This window comes from Eleginops maclovinus, chromosome 14 (genome assembly GCF_036324505.1).
Source record: "Eleginops maclovinus isolate JMC-PN-2008 ecotype Puerto Natales chromosome 14, JC_Emac_rtc_rv5, whole genome shotgun sequence".
NCBI lineage: Eukaryota > Metazoa > Chordata > Actinopteri > Perciformes > Eleginopidae > Eleginops > Eleginops maclovinus.
In genome coordinates this window covers 3018005-3036281 of record NC_086362.1, presented here as the reverse complement: position 1 = coordinate 3036281, position 18277 = coordinate 3018005, and the positions used below count along the sequence as shown (strand labels likewise).

Here is an 18277-nt window from a genome sequence, read left to right as displayed (position 1 = left end):
GAAATAACAGAATAAGAACCAAGCATTTGATACCATACAACTTGTAGCAATGTACTGTAAGCTGTAAATGTTTTATATTTAACATTTTAACAGTTTTTGGGTGGCTTTTTGGCTTTGGGAGCAGCACAACATCCCCATAGTTTCACCTTAAAAAGTCGTTTTAAGCAGAAATGTGACGTAGCAGCATTAGCATTAGCTTTATCCTTGTTCTTGTGTCTGTTTTCTGGCTCTAACCGGCTCTCTTGCTCTTTAGCGTCTCAATACTCCATGGTGTTCACCAGCTTTGTCTTTCGGCTGATGATTAAGGGATTTGCAGGACAGTTGTGGGCCATAAAAGCTCAAATAATGAGCAGAAATACACTAAACCCCTCCATAAAGCTGAGGTTTGCAACATATTTCTACAGTACATGAAATCTTTTGATCCCATTAAAAAATGTAGATCAGAGCAACTTGTATTGCAAAATACTGGTTTCGAAGGCAGGACATTCAATTTCTCAATAATCCAGCGGGGGGTTGAAGTATTTCTTGCATAATTTCAGCTTTTTGTTTCCTCTCAAGCACGCATATTAGTCAACCTGCTTTTTAGATTGCTCAGCTTCTCCATATCATATTAGGGAGTGTCATCATTTGTCCTTTGTGTTGTTGTCCTCCACAGCATTTTGATGACACTTAAGTTCATTTTTTAAAAGTTTTAGCTTCTCCTAATTGTACTTTGTTATGTTGAACCTTAGGGAAAGTAGTGCCCTTCTTTTAATTTGCATTTTTTCCCCCGTAAGCAGTGTGTCTCCCCAACTGATGCTGTTTCAGCTTCCAGTTTTTAATGTTACAGGAGCCAGAAAAGAAGCGTGTTTCTTCGCCTGACTTTTCATACGTAATAAAATAGCAGATCGTGACGGACATTTGACCCTGGTCTCATACTCCTTTACCTTCAGTGTATCTGGCTACTGCGTTTAAAGGCTTAATTTTAGGGTACCTTTGGCTACTGGCTCTAAAATCGTAAATCTGAATGAGGTGGGATTAGCGACTCAACTTTTCTGTTTCAGGAATGACTCACAAGAGACTTTACACTTCTACCTTTGTTAAAAATGACGGCAATTACCACTTTTACCACCTTTACTCAGCGTTATACATGCTAATACTTGCCTATTTGCACCAGGCATACCAACATCTCTGGCTTTGACCCCTCTGTTTCTCTCATTCAGGAGGAAAACCTTGAGTGGTTTGATGATATCATCTGGAAAACTTGCGACTACAAACCAATTCAAGTCAGTATTACCTCCTTTGCACCCCTCACTGGGATTCATTATGCAAGTGTTTGGCTCGAGGCATCAGTGCAGGTGAACTTAGTGACCTCGAGATGTTGAAATATCCTCCAGACAAAGACCTTGTGACAGAATCTGCCCTCGAGGAGTCTGCCTCAGACCTGAAACAAATTCTAGCGGAAATATGTGACTCTCCTTTCACCTGAAATTGTGTTTATTTCAGTCCACATTTCGTCGTCTTGTTCCGCTGCTGTCAGAGGAACATGTGGCGTTCACATCTGGTGCGGGCCCCCAGGTGGATTACAGTGCAGTTTTTCTGCTCGAGGGGGGCTTGACTTGGGACCCTTTTGTCTGGAGCGCACCAACGGAAACAAAGGAAAGGCTGTTGTTCGGTCCACTGGATTCAACAGTGGGCTGACCACGAGATTTATCACACCGTTGCTTGCTATCTCGGGGCAGGTTTAGACAATTTGAAAGCGTCACAACCATGCAAAATGATCCAAAGTTTAAAATAAGTGGGGTCAGAGAAGCAGCAATTATCCCCCTGACCAAATGTAACACCCCAGCCGGATTTGGCTTCACAGCTGGAGTCAGGACCTCATATTTCATCTGTCTTTGTGGCTTTCTCTGGTAATAACTCTCTCTGCCAGAGGAGGGAGACCAAAGCTCCTCATTCCCAGCTCTATATGTGTCCAAAGTATTTGCAGATTTAACAGCAGCCATTCATCTTTTCCTTTCTTAGAGCTGAAGTGTAAACACTGAGTCCGCCTGAGAAAATACTGTTCTGTATCTAGAGACTCCGCGCTATGCATTACTGTGATTTAATACAGGATAGAGGCAATACAATCTATAGGTAGTCATTTCCCTGTGAGGTCTCATCTTTGTGTTCCCACAGCTCGGGAAGTTGGAGAGCTTTAATTTGACTACTTAGCAAATAAAATCCTAAAAAAAAACACTCATATTGTTCTTTCTTCTGCCTCTTTTTTATATTTTTCAGACTTAAAAAAAAAAGTATAAATATATATAATAATAATAAAGCAAATAAAAGTCATTTAACAAAAGACTTTACATTTGTGCCAAAGGAAAATGAGTCAAATAGAGTTGAAATGCAGACTAAGAATGCTTTTTTTAAACATTATTTTTAATTTGAAAGCAAATAAAATCTGTTAAGTGTCTCTTTCTTACTCGTCCTTATTTTTTCAGATTTTTTAAACACATTTGCATGGGTTTTAAAGTCGAGCAGTACAGTAAATCAAATGAAGAGTCATTCGACAAAAATTCGACACATTGTTCCTATCCCTTTTTAAGAAAGAGAGAGTGGGGGAGAGAGAGAGAGAGAGAGAGAGAGAGAGAGAGAGAGAGAGAGAGAGAGAGAGAGAGAGAGAGAGAGAGAGAGCATTCCTCCATAGCTCCAGGGTGATGAAAAGGTTAAGCCTGCCCCCTCTCTGCTGCTCTCTCTCGGTTTCAGCCCAGCAGTCTATCGCTGCCTCCTCCAGCAGCAGTACCACAGTCAGATCCGAGCTCCCGGTCGGTCTCTCCTCTCTCCTGGCTGCTCGGGCTGCACCACATGCCTTTCTAGTCCCCCCCACCCCCCCCCACCACCCCGGACGCATGGAAATCTAACTTTTGCTCACTTGTGGAGGGCTGTGTGTGTTTTGCTGCTCCCTCGGTTTGATGTCTGCTCATGCGTCGGGAATGCCATGGCCACTCCGAGCGCACAGCAGCAGCACCAGGATTATTTCAGGTCTGTGAGCAGCGAGTCCACCACCTACATGATGGTGCCGGCCGCCGGGCCCAGCGCGCCCCGGCGCCGGGAAGCACCCTCCAAGACCTGGGTAGCGATGGTGGTGATCGTGGTGGTGGTGCTGCAGATAGCCTCCACCACCGGGCTCTTCCTCTACCTGAACATGTCCATATCGCAGGTAAGGAAAGACGCTGTATTTCATTGGGGAGTTTGGATCACAGCTGCATTTTATATTGTGCATTTCTGGAAGAAGTTTCTGACATGTTCTCTGCCTGAACATGTCCATTTACGATGTAATCCTGCAGAAAAGTCGCTGTTTCGTATTTAAATGGACTTTAAAATCACAGCTGAATGTCGCATATGCACCTTAAATGTTTTATGGATGGTATAAAAACACAGCACATTTCAAATATAAGTGCTTTTGGATGAAGTGAAACGTTTGTTAGTGTAGTAAATCATTTATTTTAGAAGTTTTGGCGAAGTTTCTAACTGGGAAAGCAGCTTTTCCTGGCAGGACTTTTAACAAGGAAATCTGGATTTTATAAGAGAGAAAATTAGCCGTCTGTCTGTCTGTCTGATCGGCAGCGTTTATCTAGCTAAATGGCTCACAATTGCGTGCTTTAATGTACATACTGTAGCTATTTGGGCAGAAATAGTCCGTAGATTGCTTTGCAGCAGGTTACAGATGTCATGTGTAGAGGTGAAATACGCAATTGGGGTAATAACCCCCCTGGGGATTCATTTAAAACCATTGTATCCCCTGGAATTAGGTGATACTACTGTGCCTGTTGCTAGTTTTCAGCTGTCCAGACCTTTAAAAGCGACTATTACATATCCTACAATCTTTGGAGTGTTTTCCTGCTGCTGTCACCTCTGAGTGAGTGCGACGTGCTGTCATTGAGATGTTGTTCAGTGAGTCCCAGCAGGGGAAAGTACACACACTGACTAGTTAACTCAGCGACTTTCAAAGCGTGTCTTCATCTGTGTTGTATTATGTTGAGTGTGGAGAGGCAGAGAAAACCTGGGAGAGCTCCAGTATTACATCTCGTCCTTCCTCTGGTAGGGATCTGGTGTAAGGCATGGTGATTTAAAAGGCACACACACTACTGAATCCTAACGTGAGGTCGACAGGATATGGAAAACCTGCAGGGATGAAGGTTGAATCTGATGTATGAATGTCTGAATTCCAGCGAGAGGCCTCCTTAAACTGTAACGCGACTCCTTTTCTATTGGGGCGAGAGGAAACTGCTTCACTGTGCATCTCCACATGAGAGGCATCTCTGGCACACTTTTCCTTGGCTGACAACGCTAAATGTCCTCTGGAGAGTAAGCAGACATCTGAGTTTCCGTAATGCTCTCACAGCTACAATCTTCCATCACACAGCAGGTATACAGGTCCTGTTTGAAGCTCGCTGCTCCTTTCATGTAGAGAAGATGGATATTCATCAGGGGCTCAGTGTGAGGGGCACATGTTTGGAGAGGAGAGGATCACATCTGGGCTTTTCTGACGGGCCAGATGAAGGAAATGAGCGATAAGTGGAAACTAGGGATGATTCAGAGTCTTTTGAGTAGAAATATCATATTGGGAGGCTTATTCTAAATGATCACGTACAAAGGAATACAAAATATACTTTCCTTTGAGCCTTGGCTTGTCATATTGCTGGAGTCGGTTTCGATCGGATGACACATTTCATTTTAAGCCTTTATGAACCCATAATGATGGTGACTCAGTGCATGCCACCGGGAAACAACCGTCCAGGTATCCTCTGTTGACTACCCGTCATTGTTTTTATCTTCAAGTGCAGATGTGGTTTAAATAGAGTTAAGGAGTGGAAACATAGCTACAAATGGCTTAACATACCAGAAATACAAGTTGTTCTTTATGAAATGATCGATGACTGTCCGTTAAAACCCTATTTGAAGTGCTTTTTGGAGATAGCAATAGCAAGGACACGTCTGGCTTGGATCATCGGAGGAACATTTGGACATGTTATATTAACAGATAGAGGATGAAAACTGATTTAAATCAAACGCTTTGTATCCACATTGTGTCAGGAGAACCGGCAGATCTTATCACCATTGGTTCCTTATCTTTATGGCCTTCTTGTCGTGAGAGGTAAAGGATATCAAAGGAAGCAACGATCCAGTCCCAGCAGATCAGCCGTACAGACGTCTGTTTAAACTTTATGGGTCGGAGAATAACTTCATATATCTGTTTATTAGGACGTTTAAAGTCTTAGCCACAGCTTTGAGTCTGCAGCCTCGCCCCAAAGTGAAAAACACAGAGCTGAGTATCAGCATGAGGGGGAATCCCCCGGTTCTCATGCAGAAGGCCGGCTATTTTTAATCTGGAAACAGGCCCTTCTTTTGAATCGACCCATGCCAGCCCGGTGAAGACAAAAAGACGGTCGGGACAATGAACAACGGCACAATGAGGAACGCTCCGGTGTCGCCTCAGTGCTTCGGCATTCACAAACAAACACACACACACACACACACACACACACACATGCACACACACACACACACACACACACACACACACACACACACACACACACACACACACACATACACACACACACAAACACACATGTAAACAGAAGCTGCTGCCTCGGCTGATTTGTGATGGGGTGTTTACGTTATACATAAATATGCTTTGTGTCGGTGAATGTCAAACAGGACGGAGGTTGACGTGGACAAGCTTTCCTCAGAGGAAATAAGTGAGGACCTTTTCAAATATCTTTTAAAAAATGTATTTCCTCTTGCCTTTAAGTGTGTTTTAACAATCTAAATGGTTTTGGAGGCGAAAAAAACAATTCAAATGAACATTTTGGGATATTGGACGGTAATATTTTGGATATTTGGGCTTTAGGAAACTGTAATGGAGCTTCATTTCTTATTGTTTTGCACATTTTACCAAGAAATACATCGATAAATGCAGGAAATAATCTACAGCGTCATTAACAAAGGAAAAAGTCAGTCTCAGCAACCATACATACGTCTTTCTTCTGTGTGACTTCTTTAAATTTCAGATCTGGGGAGTGTGTGTGTGTGTGTGTGTGTGTGTGTGTGTCTGTGTGTGTGTGTGTGTGTGTGTGTGAGAGAGAGAGAGATTGGCATTCCATTCCCTACACTTCACTGGTCCGCTCTATTATTGTTTGGCTTCCCAGATCTGACCACCCTTACATGCAACAAACCCCCTGGAGTGTGTGTGTGTGTGTGTGTGGGGGGGGGGGGTGTGCATGTGTGTGGTCTGTTCACACAAAGGAAGTGTGAGCTCGTCAGGGTGTGTGTAGACAAGTGTGTGACCCCAGAAATGTCCACTTCTCGTCTGTTATCGTGTGATTTAAGTGTGTTTTTATATTTATGATCCTTGTTATATCCACGGAGCGAAACCAAGCACAGACAGATTAGGAAAAGCCTCAGAAATTTGTGCTGTTGGCGCAGAAACCCAGGAGTAATTTCAGTGTCGTAGATCAGAATCACAGGCAGATTTTTAGATTGAATTAGAGGAGTTCAGCAGCAACAGGTTAAAGGTCAAAGACTTGGAAGTAGATTAGGTAATCAGGGGCATTTAGCAGGCATATTGAAGACCCTCAGCTCCTAACCACCATGACATTAAATCTCAAAAGCCCCAAAGGCAACAGAGTCCTGAGGTCCAGTTCCTTGAAAAGAGGATTTTTCAACACTTATTCCATAATCCAAAAGTTGAATTTCCAACTCACAACAAGTCCTGGAACAACTTGTGGTCATGTCACCGTTGAAAAAGCAGAAAAGCAATCTGTTAAAAAGCTCGATTTCTTTGTGGTGTTTTTTCTGTCTGATAAAGATCCAGAGGGGAATCATGAGGAGAGATATTGGCGTCTAATACGCACCACATGTCCCTCAGAGAGAATCTAAACAGGGACCTCTTGGCATCATGGCGAGCGTCTCCAACACAAGGCCACATATTGCTTGAATTGAAAGAGCTGGCGTTGCATAACCTCGTCTATTTTTGGTAGGGTTTTACTCCACTTGACATCCACTCCTAATCAAAGGAGCGTGTGAGCCACAATAAAAGCTCCTTCAATTAATCACATTGTTACCTGGTAGAAATTTTAAGTATTTTCCATCCACTCACACACACACACACACACACACACAGCATTTCGTCCCTCCCTGTGTGGCCTCAGCTGTTGTTGCCAAGAAATGTTCTGCCGCTCGGTCCTATAGCGCAGTATAGAACGGTATAGACGGCTCCACGCTGTATATTTACCCCCCCGGGTTTCACACTGGATCGGGTTTTACTGGTGAAGGTGGAGGTCAGCGTCCGAGAATCAATGGATGACATAACAAGGGAATATGTGTGTGTGCGTGTCGTCCACACACAGGTGCACACACACATGTTTATGATCAGAAACCAATTAAGAGATAAATCGAATCCTTCAGAGCAAATATTTTGATTTAATTCAAAGCACCTAATATAGTTATGTAAACCTCCCCTCACCACACTCCTTTGCCAAGATACATACTCCCCCCCCTCCATCACATCTTCCTCTCCCTGTCTTTTCACCTCCTGCCCCCCCCCGCTAACTGCTCTGTGTGTGTGTGTGTGTGTGTGTGTGTGTGTGTGTGTGTGTGTGTGTGTGTGTTATGGTTCGAGTCTTGGAATCGAGTTACAGTCAGTTTTAGGGCTCGAGGGGATGGACAAATATTTCAGGAGTGACACAAGCACTTTTTTTTTTGTTCTTTTATGAGGTAGAAGTTGAAAAGTTGACTCATTCTTTGGCAGAAGAGTTTGTGTGTGTGTGTGTGTGTGTGTGTGTGTGTGTGTGTGTGTGTGTGTGTGTGTGTGTGTGTGTGTGTGTGTGTGTGTGTGTGTGTGTGTGTGTGTGTATGTGTGTGTGTGTGTCTAAACAGGCCCTGGGCATGTCTCCATGGTTGTGTGAGGTGTTTACGTGGGTGTAACGCTCAAAATGAACAGATTGTGAGAAAAGCAAGAGGCTTAAATGAACATCATTGTAAACACACGTACGTAGTGATGGGAGGAGCTGGAAGACAGTTTTTTGGCGGCGCTTTAAGCCTCGTGTCCTCAGGAGTAAACGAAGAAGACAAGGCCAACACGACGTCAACGGAGTCATATCTGAGTAACAGACGTGTTGGACAAAGCACGCAAAAGATCCGGCCATTTGTGTCTCAATTATTGTTCGAACAATTCCCTAATCATTCCTGAAAGTAGTTATATTTACCCTCCGAAAAAGCTCCTTTTGCCTGGACTCAGAAATTCATTTGTAAAGGTAGGAACAAAGAATACCAATATCTTTAAACTCTTCATGGACTCCACGGTACCATATTTCCAAGTCGACGCAAGTGTCCAAACACATCAGCTTCAGTTTCCATGAACCGTGACATCTAGAATATTCCTTATTTTAAATAAATGGTTTGGATGTTGGCAGGGAACAGGCAGACCCGTATGTGATACTGTAGCACGGTGTTGGTTTTATTTTCTGAAGCCTTAAAGCAACATAAAAGGGCAGGCTGAGGGGAAAGTCAAGAATTTAAGAAGCTAGAGTTTAACAAAACATGGCGTTTATTTTACGACAAAAAGCCGTAAAAACCTTATATTTTGAAAACTACAAAGTGTACTTAGGTGTAGGTACAGAATAAATTAGGTGTAGGTACAGATTAAACCATATATACTATTACAAAATATAGAGCTTCATTAGTTAAGGTGCTGGTAAGTGGAATTTGTCTCCTTTCCCACTTCAATCAGACATTCAGAGGAACCAAAATACACACTCTTTTTTTGTGCTCCAAAATCGATCAGTTTTCTGTAAAGATGTTTCAGCTCTTTTGTGTTTAGCCATATAAGCTATGCATCATCTTTTTGCTCCTGTTTCCCTCTCTAAACCTGAACTTGGGACAAGATTTCTAGCCACAAAAATGAAGCACCCCATTAAAGTCTTCATCTGTCATTAATGTGACAAAACGCCCCACAAATCAGATGAAGTCGAAGGAGATAAAAGATTCAAGTGCTTCCCCTATAAAGAGAGATACTATGTGTGGGTTCAGAGAAGAGAGGAGTGTGTGTGGCTATGCATGTTATCTGATGGGGTACAGATATGCAGCCCTACCACACACACACACTCACACGACCTTGGTTTCACAGCTTGACACGTGAAAACAGGATATTTGCGTTCCCGCGTTGGAATGCTCATTAGGATGTGACTACAGCTGTTTGTGTGTGTGTGTGTGTGCGTGTGTGTGTGTGTGTGTGTGTGTGTGGTATCACTTTGTTTGCTCAGTCAACAGAGCTACAAACTGCTGATAAATGCCATTCATAGGACTTTTAGGTTGCTAATAGAGGAGCTACATCTGGTCATCAGAGCTGATCCCTCGGGTGCACCTGGGTTATTGTGTTGGTCACTATCTGTCTGATCACACACCGTAACAATTGAACACATTTTCCCGTCTAATTCATCAGTTTCTTGGTTTAAAATGTCAGAAAAAAACATTCAAGAAGCTGAAAAAGGTGATTTTTTTTAACAATAGTCACAGGGGATTGGTTAATTGTTCAACTATGAAAACAAAGTTGTGGTTGAATAATCAGGAACAGTGGGACATTAAAAAGAAAGGACACACCCTATCAGCTTTCCGACCTTTAATCAGTCCAGAATTACAATGAATTCACATAAAAATGATTATATCAGTGATATAATACTTCCCCCATGGTCCGAAACGATTAACAATGTGGTTTTGATGAACCTGAATGTGAGTTCCCTGGCACGGGATAAGAGTCCAATTACTTTTTAGTACGTGTTTGTTAAATAATACAGACTTCGGGGCAAATGGATGAGCTTTTACCCACATATGACGTCTTGTCACCAGATGGATAAAGGTTTAATGTATATTGAATTGGAGAATGAAAGTTCCCCACCCCTGCAACGAGACATCCTTCCCTTCACGTACATCCGTTTTTGATCAATTTCAGGTGTGCCCTGTAAAATCTCCCATCACGGGAAAACAAATCCTTTCCATACTTTCTATAAGTGTGTCGTATCAAAGGAAAGGTAGGAGAAAAACAGCTGGAACAAGCCCATTCGAGCCATAAATAGACCTTGAGTTAGGTAGGGGGTCGACAAGAGAAGGGGAATTAAGATATGTTTAAGGGAAAGTCGGGCTTTTAAGTGGATTGTTCTCGAGCAAATTCCATAACAAGTGGAGTAATTGAATGCATCACTCCTTTCAAATGTCCAAATAATGAGAAAGAGAAACTTATATAGGGTTATTTGAAAGCCTTTGATCTTCCATTGTCCCCACATAAGCTGACAAAGGTGGATTGATTAATTGATGAACAAAAAAAGCAATTTCGATTCCAGATTCTCACTTAAAAAGGTTGTAATTTTAGGACTTTTCACTCTGTTTGACATTGGATTCTACCATCAATCTTATCCCGCTTAATTGACCACCAAAGGCTAATTGCTAGTGAAAATACACTGGTTTTGTAATGCTCCTTGAAGGCTGATTGTGTGTGTTTATGCAGGCATAATGCATGTGGCTTTTCTCCTCAAAATATGTCTTGAGTTTGCAAGAAATATATGCCTCCTGATACGCCAGTGGTTTATTGGACGGAGGGTTCTGGGTTGGTCTTACATGATCTAACCCTGGGAATGGGCAAACTTTGTCCTGGCAGCAGAAGGAGGGCTTGTTAGTGTCAACTCCAATGATTTCCTGCCTCACACACACACACACACAGACACACACACACACACACACACACTTGGTGCTCCTCTGAACTCTCCGTAACAGGACCCTCCTGCAGTTCTGTCAGCTCTCATTGCCGTACCAATTAAACAACTCCTTTCTCCGCTGTCTTTTAATCTCTCCCATCTTTTTCTATCTTTCCACCCACTCGTGTACAACAACTGCTCCTTAGATCTCAGTGTTGGCCGTCCTTTTGTCCGTCTGACTGGAGAACAAGACTGTGGTTTTTGGCTTTAAATGAAAGATCTATCCTTGCTTTTATAGATCTAAAAACCACAGACAAACCAAAGAAACTGCATAAGTGATGTTCCACTTCCTCAGCTCCAGCCTGAAGCTATTTTTTTGACTTACTGTCTCACAAAAATCTCGCTGAATAAGGTTCTTGGACATGTGCGAATGCAGGTCATCCGTGAATCAATGAATCAAGTACTTAGCACGGATTTGGCTTTGTCTGCAGCTGCCGAATGGAAAATGCCGTAATAAGAACAACTCTGGGAAAAGAGGGGGAATCATGAACCTGTCAGGCAGCCTGCCTTCAGGCGGTGTTGTGTTTTTGGTAGGAGTTTTGTCTGGTAAGAGTTAGAGGATAGCAGCATTTAGAGAGCAGATTACAGCACCATGAGTTACTGTCAAGTAACTTAAACTTTGGATGAACTTTTTGCCTTGATATCGACTGATATTCAACTGAAATCACGGCTGAGTTGGCCCGGATCTAAATGTAATAAACTTCCCAGAGACGGCATACTGTACTTGTTTTAGACCAAAAGGACAGAAGTCACGTTTCCAGAAATAGCTCCTTGGCTGTCTTGGAGATAGAAATCTTTCACGAAGGTTAGGGCAACATGAGCCTGATGTGGGATTGTGTTTCTGTGCTGACTGAAAAGAAAAGATCTCAGGCCTTTGCTGCTTGCAAAATATTATGAATAGGAGGGATCGGCGGAGAAACATCTAGAGATTGTGAGTGAGAGAGGTTGGATCGTGCTTGTTTTAGGGTTTTTATCTCCTGTTTCTGCAGGGGTATCTGGACCAAAATACTCAGAAAAAAGAGTCTACAGCCAATGGTTAAGTTAGTAGACATTCATCCTAAGGAGGCATGCATATCCGTACCAAATTCCATGCCAATCCAGCCAATGGTTGGTGAGATATTTAACCAGTGGGCGTGCCATTGCTATACCTAGAAGCGGCTGGCATGGCGCAGTGTTTCCAGAATCTGAGAGGAAAGGACAACCCGCATCTAAGACATTGATTAACTTCCTGCTCTAGATTCTCAGAAAGCTTAAGGTATTCGTAAACAACATAACAGCGGCAATGAAATCCCCATCCATTTGAATAAGAACCGGTTCTCCCGCCTTTAAGAGTTGGCAATCGACGAGCTGGCAGCGAAGGCAGCATCATAAAATATTAATGATGTTGCTCAACATGCTTTACAAATGCATGGTGATTGTTTTGATTGAAAGGCAACCACAGAAAACAGGCTTTATGTGGTGTGATGCTCTTGTGGCTTTGAACTAACTGAAATGACTAACACATGACGAAGGCGACTTTGAATCCTGAAGAAAAATGTGTGTATCGATCCTCCTGGGAAACATAATTGAAGGGACTGCTACACCATGCACTCAATCAGCCGTTTACTGACTGTTTTACTATGTTTTTTGGAAGGAAACACAGAAAAAAGTATGCTTTAAGTCTGAGCTCATTTCTCAGTAAGCAATCTGCTTCCATTTCAAGGATTTGGAGCCCCCTTTGACCTGTTATCACGTCCTTAAAGTCTGTAATACTGGCACAAATAATAGTTGTTCACACGCTTAATTACAGTGGGTAAAGTGTAGATTTCTAGATTTTGAAAGAGTGTTTGGTAAAGAAAAGGAGTTCCTTGACATCCATTGTTATTTGAGCTAAAGTTAGGGAGTTGTGTCTTGGATGAAAGAGTGTAGTGACCCTGAAGGCAATTGTGTTTATACTGCAAAACCAGTAGCTACACAAACACATAGGAAGGATGTAATTGCACATCCAAAGTAAGAAGGTATTCAAAAGCTCATAATTTTAACCCTGAGCTAAAAAGATTAATGTACTCCTTAGCCTTTGGGTGTTTTCCCTCCCTTTCTTGTTCAGCCCTTTTCTAACAATAACCCTAAAAATAATCCGTACCTTTGTCTTCAAAATACCCTCAGCGGTCATTCAAAATGCCCACTTTCTTTTTTCGTCTGGACCCCACCAGAGAACGGCTACAATGAACAAGAACACTTGAGTCATACTTACTCACCAGCAAACTCAGACACAGTGAGTCACAGTGCCCACCCATGCTGGACCTGCCCACCCACAGACACCAGGAGGACCCCACAGCAGCAGCAGGAGGATGACCTAATCGACCACTGCTTCATTTAGTCAGTGTGATAGTAGTCCGGTCGAGTGTTTGTATTTGTCTTACCAATTTTCTGAGAGTTTGTAGAATCTGAAGAGGTGAAATTGCATGAAGGAGACTTGCTAAGTGTCTAATGGGATCGAGAAAGCTGATATGATGTCCCGCTCTTTCATTTGGATCAGTTGTCTTTGAAGTGGAGACATAGAAGTGTATATAGATCTCAAAATGCATGAAATTGACCAATTGAGCCATACCTAGACATATCAGACATATCTAGTTAAGGAGGTCTTTGTGTTCCAGTCATCACTCACTGGTAAATATTTAACATGGACCACACAAACAAAAGCCCTCCAGTATGTAGAAATTGACGCCAGGTGTAAACACGCCTTTGTGTGGTGTTATTTACAAAGCATTAAACATAATTACAAGTGGCATTCACTATTAACTCGGTGCAATATGTGCCAGTTGTCCACCACAGACCACCTTAGAAGATCCAGGCCTGCTGGGGATCCATTTGGTCGTCTCCACTGCTTATTTATCTTCCTTTTAAATCTCTCTCCATCACATCAACTCAGTCACCCCGGGCATCTTCATCGGTATGTGTGCACAGGTGACTCAAGACAAAGTGGAAAGTCCTGACCTCTTCTTGCTCTTGTGTTTTATTTGTCTCTTTCCGGTTCTGAACCACGTTACGAGGAACTTCGCCCTTGGAACGAGAGGGAAAGTTTACGGGTAGCTCACAGACCCATAAACAAAGTTACATAATCACCAAGATAAGTTGAACTCTTTTTATCTGAACATTGTTGATGAAGTTAAAACGAAAGAGAGAAAGAAATTACCGGAATATCAGCAGCAGGTCCACCCTCTTTCAAAGCTTATTTGAACTGGAGAGAATCCAAAAGAGCAAAATGGACAAAGAGAGGTCAGAGTTCCTCACGCAAAGACAGGGAGTGGCTTTCTGCTATATTTAACACATAAATGCACACACGCACACACGTTGCACGCATAGATTTGCATCGTAATACCCGTTGGATCGCTTGCAGCATTCCTCAGAAGCTAACTTGGTTACACACACACACACACACACACACACACACACCCACACGTCACAAATGAAGTACGTAGGAAGTTTCTGATTTGTGGGTTTATCAGAAAAAGCACTGATTTGATTTTGAAATGGTGAGCCAAGAAAGAACCCACCCGACCACGGGGGCAAATAAATCCAATCATTTGATCTAACCCCCGATGCCCTTCTAGTCGACTATTAATTTTTATTAGAGCCATTTTATCTTTAATACGTCTGGTGAGAAAAATACTTTCATTTTACAACGACTTTTAAAGCTAACGGTTGTGTGTGTAAGCTATTATCGTCATCATTAATGCCCAAAGAGCAAGAAATCAACAGTTCAAAGACACAGGATTGGGGAGTGATGTCATTGTAACACAATAAAAAAAAGGGTTTACTGGGAACTGTTTTGGTTGAAATTGTAATGGCGGTCATGAAATGGTAATCAGCTGCAGAGCGGGGACGGTTGGGGCGTGGTCACACGGGGAAATTAAGCAGAAAAGATTAAAGAAAAGCAACAAAAGATCCAATTTTACCTTAAATGTCCTAAACTGGGATCAATAAAGTACTTCTTATCTTATCATGCAAGTCTCTCCATGCCCTCGCCCCCCAGTTCTTGACAGACCTCCTCCACCTCCACCCCGGAGTCTGTTCACCACGGCCTTTGACCCCCAACCCATCACAGTCCCCCTGCTTCCACTCCCACTGCTATTTATTTATTTTACTTCATTATTTGCCCTTTTTGTTTGTCCTTACACCTTGAAAGGCGCTATAAAAAAGACATCTATTATTATTATAATTGTCGTTCAAAATGAAGACTCTTGCACTGTTGCATTCTGGGAGTAAGTGTCATCTGAATCCTGTAAATGCCTCCTTACCGTCATGCATGAGCCACTTGTTGTTTAGCAGCTTTACTCTCTGTTTCAGGAGTAGCGTCTATGCATCGTAAGGCACCTGCTGCTGTTATCTGGGCAAATTGACAAAGACCAAACATACACATTCCCAGATGACTGGCGTTTCAAGGAAAGACAAGCGAGCCTTTGAGAAGGGGGGGGGGAATAGGAGGTAGAGAGGGAGGAAGTGGAGGATCAGTTTGGGTGGTTTTTAATCACCTTAGGCCAGAGCCAGGACGGTCCTCATGTTTCACGATGATCCGAGATTAAACAAAGCCTTTTTATGCATCCCAGCATTATGAGCAGTTACTGTTGTTAGTTATTGGTACAGTCTCTTCCTTTGATAACGGCTCCGTCTTTGTCTACAGCGTGGCTCCATGAAGCAAAGTGAAACTGGCATGTGAGGCCAGGCCGGGACGCATGAGGTTTCCTGAACCCATGTTGGATACTGTGGTTTCTATTCCCCAATCCTCTAATGATCGCGCCTTTGGCTCAGATTTAAAAAATACTCCCTTGAAAGCAGTATGTGTGTGTGTGTGTGTGTGTGTGTGTGTGTGTGTGTGTGTGTGTGTGTGTGCTCCGGCAGTGGGGGAGTGTCTGTCTTTTCACAGCAGACAAAAACTTGGCCCTTGCTGAGATATGAGGTACCCACTAATCAAAATAAATCCCTTTGTGTTTGTCCTCGTAAATACCTTTTTTTTTTTCCTTCATAAGGGAGGCAATCAAAAAGCTCTTGCTGTGATGGAGTGCAGAGAAAGCCGTTGGTCATTAAGTGTAGCGGGGATGAACCGGCTTTAAGGGAATCAATCAGAGCTGGCGACGCGTTGGCCGTCTGCCAGAAGCCCCTGCGGCGCTGGAGGCGTGATCAATCGCGCACACATGCACTTACATTACATACCTGAACAAAACACGCATACAAACCCAATGCACGCATAGAAACACACACACACAGACACAGACACACACACACACACACACACATGCTGTCAAATAAAACTTTAAATGGACTCGTTCAGACCCTTGCACACACACACACACACACTGCACACAGTTACCAGGAGCTTGTGTGTTCATGCAAACACTGGAGACCCGGTGCAGGTTTTTGTAACGATCGCTCAGGGGCACCTTACACAGAAAGTGGAGATGAAGAGCCAAACACAGTCTCACCTGAACAGGAAAACAGTTGTAGCTTAAATGCTAAGGTCGTAAATCACCAACACAGCTACTTCATAATAAACATATCGGGTTTGCAGACTCACACCACATAAATTCCCATCCAACTGGACTAGATCGGGATAAAACGACCAGTTGGATTAAATACACCAAAGGTAATTTCATTTGGGAACAACAAATGTGGGTTGGATAAATAAAAAGGGTTTCCAGAATGCCAAATGTGCAGAAATGACAGTTTTAGGACTCAATCAATGCCCTGGCTCTCACACACCCTTTTATTTTAGGGCAGAATTAGACATTTTTAACCCAGGCTCCAAATTGGGGGTAGGAGTTAGGCTTAGGAGCCTGAAAACAAATACAAAATGTAATAAGAAATGTAGAGAAAAATGCCCCGGCTCTCTGCTTGATTCCATGTATTTTTCACACTTTAGGGCAGAATGACACACTTTTAACCCCACAAATAGACTCCAAATTGTGGGCAAAAAGTCCTGAGGGGAGCCTTAGACTTAGGAGCCTGAAAATGAATAAAAAAGGGGGACAATCGCACACTTATAACCCAGAAATAGACTCCAAATTGGGGGAGAATGTGCGATATTTGCCTTAAAATGACAAGAAAATGTACTAGGGAGGCACATGGGGGTCTCCCCTCTTATTTGAGGGGAGAATTACAGTATTGTTTTACCCAGGAAAAGACTCCAAATGTTGTTTCCCCCTGGTTTGATCCTTCTTCCCGACACATGGAGTTTAGGTTTCTTTCTTTGGACTCACAGCCTTGTCGTACAGCATATGCACTCGCAGCAGAGCCTCCTCCCCGCAGCACAGTGTAACTCAACATAATGAACCACGTCTCGGTGTGTGTATCTCCCCGTCTGTGTGTTTGGGTAAAGAGAGATTTATGTGCCTCTGCTAACAAGCTCTCAGCTGTTATTTCACCCCACCCCCCCCCCCACCCTGCTCTTCTCTTTGTCTTTTCTCTGTTTCACCACAGAGCAAAGAGAAAGTGTACTGAAACACAGCCAACTCTCTGCCTCTCCTTACCTCCTGTGCCAACTGTTCATCCAAACACACTTCCCCCCCCCACACACACACACACACACACACACACACACACACCACACACACACACACACACACACACACACACACACACACACACACACACACACACACACACACACACACACACACACACACACACACACACACACACACACACACACACAAACTGGTCCAGACCTCTGGCCTGCGGGATTTGAGTTACGTGGCCACCTTCTCCTCTTCCTAATCCCTTCAAATGAGAGTTGTGGACTGCCAAGGAACTCCCAGACCAGCACACACACACACACACACACACACACACACACACACACACACACACACACACACACACATAATTGTAGCCGAGTTTCCAAGTGGCCCTCTGAGATATTCTTTTCAGGGTTTGGTGTCCAGCGAGCAAACACACACTGTTGCACATACACACTGAGGGCAGGCCACACACACACACACACACACACACACACACACACACACATACACACACACACACACAGGGAGGGAACAGTGAAGCATTGTTCGGAGCTTCCTGAGAGAGTCAGCATCAGGATCACAGGAGCTCTGTCAGCCCGGACCCTTCCTCTCTCTCTCTGGAGCTCCTGCCATCACACACACACACCATGTGCTCTGGATGAGATGGCATGAAAATGTGTGTGTTAGCGATGGTTCCCTAAAGGCAGACCAACAGGGACGTAGTTATGATCTATGAGTCAAATATTAGGTCCAAGGCCCTAAAATGTGTTCTTGAGAAAATCGTTCTAATATTTTGCTTCTTTTGGCTCCAAAAGTCTTGCAGTTCATCGCCAAACAGCTTTGTCTGGAGGTGTGACGTGAGAATACAAAAACTGTTGTTTTCTGCTATAGTAGGGAGTTAAGGAACATGCAAATGGTTGATTCTGGACGTTAAATGACATCACAATGCGTTAAAACTGTGTAAATACTGAAAACAAACTCCCAAAAATGCATGAAAAACAC

At 43.2% G+C, this 18277-nt stretch overlaps 1 protein-coding gene across 1 annotated transcript in view; it reads left to right on the top strand.

Moving 5' to 3' along the window:
* Positions 1 to 2721: 2721 nt before the first annotated feature.
* The window catches only part of tnfsf10l (TNF superfamily member 10, like), a 40609-nt gene continuing 25053 nt past the window's right edge, over positions 2722 to 18277 (top strand). Inside the window, exon 1 of the mRNA XM_063900903.1 lies at positions 2722 to 3184. Within this exon, the coding sequence (XP_063756973.1) occupies positions 2963 to 3184 (222 nt within the window). The 5' untranslated portion in view covers positions 2722 to 2962. The remainder of the gene's footprint in view (positions 3185 to 18277) is intronic.